Below are 9,129 nucleotides of genomic sequence, written 5' to 3'. Positions count from 1 at the left end.
AGATTTATTTAAGGCAATGAAAGATATTTAACAATTGTTTTCGAAGGAGGAAAAAGGAATTGTACTCGAAGCTGGAAATGAAAGGCCTACTAGATCATCTTGTCCATGTCCCTGCTGTTACAGGATTGTTTCCTATTGAACATTTAGTAGCCTTAAAAAATAAATAAATAAATAATTCGGATAGAAAACTTTAGCTATCTACTGAAACAGGTGTTTGGGGAGTCGAGCCAAATGAGGCAGACTAGAAAAGCAATACAGGCTAGAGATAGTACCAGTGGTAAACAGTAGAAGGAAAAGAAGAAAAGCCCTCTTTCTTTTACCTGTTTTTTAGTCTGCAAAAACCAAATTCCTAATTAATATTCAAGAATTGAATGGCTGCCTTACCCACCTTTTCACAGGTTCCCGGCCATATATTAACCAGTCAAAGGTGAAGGGGAAGCAGTCGAGTTGTTCATTTTGAACAATTATGCTACAGGTACAGAGCGTTAGAGGCTCATCCATTGCAACATTTGAAATGGTGATTTACATCAAAATCTTTCTAGCTGTTCTAGAGAAATGGTTGTAGTATTTAGACACAGGCTAAATATTTTCACAAGACGTAAACTCATCCAAGAGCAATACATGGAATTATTTACACTCAACAGTTAAGATTTACTTCTGCAAATATTAAGCATGGAAGTTAATTTGAGAAAATATGTGACCCGTGTTATTTTCCTTAATAAATGAGTATTATTTTTATTTATTATTCATAGTTAATATAAAATTAACAGTGAAAGTTAGCTCTGAACATTTTTTACAACACTTAACAAAGTTTGATTTTTCTATTGTTTAGATGTCAGATTTACAAGAACAATCATTTAAATAAAAAAATATAAAGCCTATGTTTAAAACATGGCCTTTATTAATGCTCTCTAATGAACTCCATTTTATCTTACATTGAAATAGTTATGCTTTGCTTAAGAAAAGACGGAAAAGTGCATTTTACAAGAGTACTTTTCTTTAATTCTCTGCGAAAATGGAAGGAATTGGAATCACAAGTTGACAAATGTGGTAAAATGAAGTTTCAAGAAACATCAATTTTAGTAATGCTACCCCCATCACTAGTGTTTCGCTCTGACTTTCTGCTGTGTGAACCATAATATCCTGATATACAGTCTAGAGCATCTATGTTATTACTCTACAGCATTTTAAACACAGAAAGAGAGGTTAAAACCCCTTTCAATGTACAAACATGAATAAAAAATTGATTAAAAAATCACTTTTATACATAATGTATATGCGAACTGTTTTAAATACATGGTTTTGGAAGAGTTATTTACAAACTGCATCAGCCCGTGGGACAATCCACAGACAAAGTATACACAGTTGCTTTACTTTATTGTTGCATCTCAACTTTGGGAGATATAAATTCATTCGGCAGTATAGCAAACATAAAAACTGTGACAAAGCATCTTAAGGGCAACCCAATAAAATTTGTTCCTCAAAACAATATAAGTACTAGGACTGCCAAAGTTTCCAAACAAGGTTATAGTTTAATCCAGATGCCCGATTACAGTTCTACATTGTGGAAGAATAAACAGACCCACTGCACATACAGGCATGGCTACTGAATAAAACCTCCTGTAAGAGCTACAACTGATAGGTATGTTTTTTCAAAAGAGTGAACTAACCTAGAATTTTTTTTCCAATTTTATTAATATTTTAAAAAATACATAAAAATACAACATCCAATGTCTGAATAAATATATTTAACAAGTTGCAAGATACCTTATTTTACACAAAAAAATTCAGCTTTAGAAATCTTGTTAAATAACTTCATTGTTGTTATATATTTCATTTTTCGTCTTTTTGTAACAAAATAAAAACTCTGAAATTACATAGAAAAAAGACAAAATATTTTTGTCAAGGGATAAGATAGTCCACTGAAAACCTATTCACAATTCCACTGTAAACATTAATAAACATTAAAATATTTGCATAATTGTGTGCTCAAAAATCCTATAAAAAGTGGAAGACTTATTACAACTGTAGTTTTCAGTCAACTACACTTCCTTTCACAATTTATTTTGTCCCATTTACATCTTTAAAACTGGGCACATTGCTGAACACATACTTTGGCAGCTCTGTATAGCAAGTGCTTCCACAAAGAGGAACTACTCACCAAGGGTTAGCATACAAGCTGGGTGAAAGTGCAGCAGTAACTTGATTCTGTTTGATAATATTCTGATGTCTGTTTGATGCACTTGCTTTTCTATGATTTCCTAGAACACCTGAATGCTTCATTGGACATAATTTTTCAAATCTGATAAGTGCCCTTTCTCTGTATTAACAAAAAAACAATAAACACGATGACAAACATGTCAGACGGTGCCTACAAACCTTCAGTTACCAATGAGCTTAATTTCTCAACAGTAAAAATTAAAATAAAATAAAATAAACCAGGAGGGAAGAAAAAGATACAGTCCAGCAGTGGAAGAGTGTACAGAATGTACTTGGCAATGTCAAACCAGTTGAGTGCTTTTTGTGGTTATATTTCAGGATTTATGTCCATGGCAGCAAACTACTGACAAGGCAGAGAAATATGTATCACCTGCATTCTACAGCAAGCACATTCTGGGGAGGAGAAGATGATGACGGACTCATCCCAGTGTCTGATGAAGCAGATGACATGGATGCTCCTGTATGAGACACTGTAAATACATAAAGCAGGACATTAGCACCAGACGGTAAAATTATCCTTCACACTGGAGGCTCGCTTAGGTATCAGATCTAGTGTCTGTACACACACAAAACAACTTGATAGATCCCAAGTGAGGCCTGTCAGGTTTGAGGTACGTCGACAGAGTTGTGTGTAGAAACTTACATCATACCTGCACCCATTATCCCTGGCTCAATGTAGTGTCCTTACTAGTTGCTCATTTTAATGAGTATTACCTTCATTTATTTATTTATTTAAAATAGTCATGGAGGAAAAGTAGCAGTACAGAAAGACCTCTCAAAGTCCTGTTATAAAAAAATACAAGTGGATTCGTCATGTGTGGACTAGTAAGTTCAAAGCCTTAATGTTTTAGAGAACTACTCTAGTTTCTGTGTGTTTCTATACTGTGCTCAGATACCGTGGAGAAGAGTAAATATTACTGGATTAAAAATAAGATTTACTTTTACTACAAAAAGCTTTATGAAACTGGTCCAGATTATTTTTGCCAATTACTTTTCTTGTCTGTTCACATACGCTGGATAGCTAACCTTATAATTTCTGTGCCTTAAATCATTAAGGGACAAGACAATCTGTTATGCTACTTGTGAAAACCCAGATCCAGGGTACATTAAAAAGACAAGGACCTGGCCTTCGTAAAGTGTAATTTTATATATTCAAAGATTTTAATTTATTATATGTACAAATTTTGAAAAGCAAACCATGCTGTGGATTCTAATTTTATCCTGTATGGATAGAAGACAAGTTAAACTTCGTATAGTAACTGTATTTCAAAAAAGTTAAAATAACAGCTGCAGAAAATGTTGTCAATTAAATGTATTGTTTTGGGGTCTGCATGTTTAAAACAGATATCTCTTCTCATCTCATGAGAGGGAGGTCTGAGTGTAAAGCAAACTGGAAAGTTACCTTCTCTGTCTTTCTTTTTTAATCGTTTTCTTCTTCTGTCTATTGTTGCTACTTCTGACTTCAGGGACATGTAATATTTTCGGATTTCCTGTAGTTTTTCTTGTAGAAAGGAGATTCTCTCAGTGCTGTTCATGTTGTCTAGTTCATCTTAAGAGTGGGGGAAAAAGTTACTTTACTATGGTGATTTTAAGAAACGATAACTGCAACATCACATGCAAAACAATAATGCACTTCCACAATGCTATACTAAGTAGGGTTACATCCAATACAGATGGAAAAAAATGTGGGTTTTGGCTATCAAAATACAAAGTTTCTTATTAAATTCCATTTAATCCAAGGTGTTTTAATTATGGTAGATTAGCAAGAATTGTGCTCCTTATAAAGAAGACAGTTACCTTTTCCATAACTGGCGTTCTTCGAGATGTGTAGCTCATGTCCATTCCACAATAGGTGTGTGTGCTCGCCTCGTGCACCAGTGCCGGAAGTTTTTCCCTTAGCAGTACCCGTAGGGGAGCGCCCCTAGCAAGCCCTGGAGTGTCACCACTACGGTGCGGTATAAGGGGCACTGTGCACTCCCCCCCCCACCCTCAGTTCCTTCTTGCCAGACAACTCCAACAGAGGGAAAGGAGGGTGGGATGTGGAATGGACATGAGCAACACATCTCAAAGAACACCAGTTATGGAAAAGGTAACTGTCATCTTTTCTTCTTCGAGTGATTTCTCATGTGTATTCCACAATAGGTGGGTAGGAGTTCACAGACACTCAGGGTTGAGCACTGCCCTGACGAACCTGGCGTCCTCCCTGGTTTGGGAGATGATCGCATAATGCAAGGTGAACGCGTGGACAGATGATCAAGTGGCAGCCCTACAGATGTCCCAAATAGGGACATGGGCCCTCACAATTGGCAGCGGGAGAACTCCCGCCAGGTCGGAACAAGTATGGATACACAAAGTGATCCAGTTGGAAAGCCGCTGAATGGAGATCAGCCGACCTTTCATGCATTCGGCCATGGTGATGAATAGTTGCGAAGACTTCCTGAACGGTTTTGTACATTGCACGTAAAAAGCCAGAGCCTGTCTCACATCCAGCATGTGGAAGCAGCGCTCCTCACTGGATGCACGGTGTTTTGGAGAGGACCGGCAGGAAAATGTCTTGGCCCATATGATAGGCAGAGACCACCTTAGGGAGGAACGAAGGGTGTGGGCGGAGCTGGACCGTGTCTTTATGGAACACCATGTATGGGGGTTCAAAGGTCAGGGCCCGGAGCTCTGAGACCCGTCTAGCGGACCTGATCGCCACCAGAAAGGCTACTTTCCATGAGAGGTGTGACCAGGAACGTGTAGCTAGCAGCTCAAATGGAGGTCCAGTTAGTCTGGCCAGCACTAAGTTCAGGTCCCACTGGTGGACTGGGGGTCTAACATATGGAACAAGGCAATACAAACCCTTAAGGAATCAACCGGTTATGGCACGAGAGAATATCGTGTGGCCCTGCACTGGCGGGCGAAAGGCCGATATGGCTGCCAGGTGCACCTTGACGGACGAGGGCGCTAGGCCCTGGGCTCTAAGGTGAAGGAGGTAGTCTAGTATAAGCTGGATCAGAGCAGCCACTGGCGAGACGCCCTGATCAGCGGCCCAGTGGGAAAACCAAGACCATTTCACCAGGCAGGCCTAATGCTTGGAGGACCTCCTGTTCTCCAGGAGGACGCGCTGAACCCCTTTCGAGCAAGTCCTCTCTTCCCGGCCTAAATGCTGAACAGCCATGCCGTGAGGTGGAGGGCTGCTAGGTTGGGGTGGAGGAGGCGACCTTGGTCCTGGGAGAGCAGATCTGGGCAGGTTGACAACGGCCACGATAGGATGAATGCCAAGCTCATGAGAGTCCCGTACCAATGCTGCCTGGGCGATCAGAAGGACTTGGGCCCTGTCCGTCTTTATCTTTTCCAAGACCTTGCTGATCAGTGGAATCAGTGGAAAGGCATAGAAGAGCTGACCCGATCAGGGCAGAAGGAAGGTGTCGGAGATCGTGCCCATGTCTAACCCTCCCCTGGAGCAGAAGCGGGGACACTGGTGGTTCTGCCGGGTCACAAACAGGTCCACTTGGGGAGTGCTCCACATTTGGAAAATCCTGTGCACCATCTCTGGCTGCAGCGACCATTCGAGCTAAGAGGAGAAGTCCTGGCTCAGCCAATCCGTCCGAGAGTTTTGGATGTCCGGTAAGTGGTGGGCTTCCAAGGAAATATTGTGGGCTATGCAGAAGTCCCACAGCCTGAGGGCTTCCTGGCAGAGGGCTGAGGAGCAGATCCCGCCTTGCCTGTTGATGTAGATCATCGAGGCCATGTTGTCCGTGAGAACCCTGACCACTCTGCCCGCTAGGCACGAGCGAAAGACCACGCAGGCTAGACGGCCCGCCCTGAGCTCCTTGACATTTATTTGCAGGGCTAGGTCCTGTGCGGACCACAGATCTTGGGTCTGAAGGTTTTCCACATGGGCTTCCCATCCCAGGTCCGACACATCGGACATCAACTCCACTGTCAGGGATCGGCCCCTGAACAGGACTCCTTGGAGCATGTTCCCTGGGGAGGACCACCAACGTAGGGAGGCTAACACAGGTTCTACTTTGTCCATCCTGTCTCTGGACTGGGAGAATACTGAGGCCAAACAGAGCTGAAGGGGCCGCATCCTGAGCCTGGTGTGATGAACCACGTACATGCACGCCAACATATGACCCAGGAGTTGGAGGCACGCTCTGGTGGTCGTCACGGGGAACCTCATGACCACGCTGATGAGCTCCCTTAGGGTTTAGAATCTGTCCGGTGGGAGGGAGGCTCTGGCCAACGTCGCATCCAGAATCGCCCCAAGGTACTCTATGCTTTGCACCGGTACCAATGTGGACTTGGTGTTGTTTACCAGCAGCCCCAGTGTGGTGCATGTGGACAAGAGGAGTGTTACGTGATCCTGTACCTGTGACCTGCAGCTGCCCTTGATCAGCCAGTCATTGAGGTAGGGAAGATCTGGACCCTCCTGACACTTGAGGTAGACCGCTACCACAGACATACACTTTGTGAAGACTCTGGGAGCCGTCGATAGACCAAACGGGAGGACAGTGAACTAGTAGTATTCCTGCCCTACCGTGAAACAGAGGAAATGCCTGTGGCCCCCGAATATATGAATGTGGAAGTACGCGTCCTGCAGATCGAGGGCGGCGTACCAGTCTCCGGGATCCAGGGAGGGAATGATGGAGGCCAGAGAGACCATGCGAAACTTGAGCTTTACCATGTACTGGTTCATGCCTTGCAAATCCAGGATGGGCCTGAGCCCTCCTTTGGCCTTCGGGATAAGGAAATAGTGGGAGTAGTACCCCTTGTATCTGAACTCCACCAGCACCACCTCCACCGCTTCAAAGCAAAGAAGCCGTCTCACCTCCTGCTTGAGTAAGCACTCGTGAGAAGGGTCCCTGAAGAGGGATGGGCAGGGATGGTGGGTGGGATAAAAAGAAACTGGAGGATATAGCCCCAGGAGACTGTGTTGAGGACCCATCAGTCCGAGGTCAGCCGTGACCACTCCGGGAGGAAAATACAGACCATGTAACTTCACGCCGGTTTGTTCCGCAAACAGGGCCTTGCCATTGAACGCAAGGTTCTGCAAGGAGTTCTGTGCCTCACTGGACAATCCAGACAGCAGGAGCCCTGACGCTCTCTTCATGGACACCACGGAGGACACAGACCATGCAGCCGCATCTGCAGTGTCTGGGACTGCCTGAAGGGCTGCCCTGGCGGCAGCCATACCCTCCTCCACCAGAGCAAACTCCTTTTTATCACGCTCCTGGAGGGAGTCCACAAATTTGGGCACTGAGACCCAACAAATTGAAGTCATATCTGCCTAGCAGGGCTTGGTAGCTTGCCATCCTCAGTTGGAAGCTTGAGTACGAGTAAATCTTTCTACCAAATAGATCTAGTCTCCTCGAGTCCTTACTTTTAGGAGTAGGAGCGGGTTGACCTTGACGCTCCCTATGGTTGACCGCCTACACTACACTAGAGAGTTGGGGGTGGGGTGAGTATACATTTATTTGTGCCCCTTGGTGGGCACAAAATACTTCCATTCTACCCTCTTAGAGATGGGGGGCAAGGAGGCCAGGGTTTGCCACAGGGCGTTTGAGATCTTTGCCACCTCTTCATGGAGTGGGAGAGCCACCCTGCCCAGTGCCAAAGCTGAGAGGACATTGAAGAGGGAGTCCGAGGGTTCCTCCACCTCCTCAGCTTGTAGGTTAAGGCTTGATGCCACTCTTTTCAACAGTTCCTAGTGGGCTTTCGTGTCCTCCTGTGGGTTTGGAAGAGGAGGGGCCATGATCGCCTCATGGGGGGAGGATGAGAATGGTGGTGTGGTGCTCTGCGTCCCCACTGGTGGTGCAGGTCCTACCACTTGGTCCCCTTCTGAGTGCGGGACCGGAGACGAGAGCTCCGCTGACCCTTTCCTGGAAGGCTGAGAGAGAGAGGCCGATGGTCTTTCCGAGGCTCTGGCCACTGAGCAAGCCACCACCAGGGACTGCATCGAGGCCCACTGGTACCATGGCGCTGCACAAGCTGTGGCACCATTGGAGCAGACTGTCCTGCCTGACTCGCCTGGCCCACCAACTGTTGACTTTGAAGGGAGGCTGGGCTGGCATACGATCGACCGCTATCCAGGGACAGGGATGAGTGATGGCATTGGGAGCGGTGCCGAACATGAGACCGTGATTCCGCTGTGGAGGAGTGGGAGTACCATCTATAGCGGCTGTTCTGTGACCAGCTCCGACAGATGGATCCGCGATGGCGGGGTGCTGGCGAGCGATGCCTGGGGCTGCAGGGGCAGTACCATGGCAGGTACCTCAAACAGGACAAAGAGCAGGAGCAGCATCAACATCCATACCGCGAGGGGCTACGGTAGCTTCTCAGAGATAACCATCTCCGGTGCCATCTGTTCCGGTCTTGGTGGGGCATGCTCTCATCACGAGGTCTACATTCCTCCGAGGCAGAGTGGTGCCTGGAAAACCTGCTGCTCAGCACCCAGCCAGACATCCTGGTGGGGGTTGACGGAGACCGGCGTGCACTGCGCACAGGGTGATAGCTGTGCAGAGAACGGCATCATGAACCTTCCCTCGACCATGAGTGGTACCGTCCAGGCAGTAACTGCAGAGGTCTGAGCAACAGCTTGCCTCTGGACCGGGGAGCAGTTGACAGCAGTGCGGCCAGTACTGGTAGAGACGTCTCGACCCGCCCGCAGAGCCTCCGGTGTGGAGGGCACCCAAATGTGGCCACTGGCATCCGGGGAAGTCGGCTCGGAGTGGGTCAGGCTACTCCATTTGACTTGAGTCAGAGGCGATGGGGACTGAGAACTGCCCTTGCTCCGGTGCCTTGGTGGAGAAGACCTTTTCTTTGCCTTTTTAGACTGTCCCATGGATGGAGAGCGGTGCTGACTGGTGGAGGGCACTGATGCATCACTGCACACTGATGCTACGGTGCCAACTCGAGTGG

General features: G+C 46.1%; 1 protein-coding gene across 6 annotated transcripts in view; it reads right to left on the bottom strand.

Moving 5' to 3' along the window:
* Positions 1–750: 750 nt before the first annotated feature.
* ARID4A (AT-rich interaction domain 4A) overlaps positions 751–9,129 on the bottom strand; it is a 66,613-nt gene continuing 58,234 nt past the window's right edge. For all 6 annotated transcript variants that reach the window (XM_045015553.1, XM_045015552.1, XM_045015551.1 and 3 more), the window contains 3 exons: positions 3,623–3,769; positions 2,591–2,690; positions 751–2,320 (listed from right to left, as the gene is read on the bottom strand). In XM_045015553.1, the coding sequence (XP_044871488.1) occupies positions 2,158–2,320; positions 2,591–2,690; positions 3,623–3,769 (410 nt within the window). In that variant the 3' untranslated portion in view covers positions 751–2,157. The remainder of the gene's footprint in view (positions 2,321–2,590; positions 2,691–3,622; positions 3,770–9,129) is intronic.

The sequence above is a fragment of the Mauremys mutica genome, chromosome 4, assembly GCF_020497125.1.
Source record: "Mauremys mutica isolate MM-2020 ecotype Southern chromosome 4, ASM2049712v1, whole genome shotgun sequence".
Classification (NCBI taxonomy): Eukaryota; Metazoa; Chordata; order Testudines; family Geoemydidae; genus Mauremys; species Mauremys mutica.
This window is presented reverse-complemented; position numbering and strand designations above follow the sequence as displayed.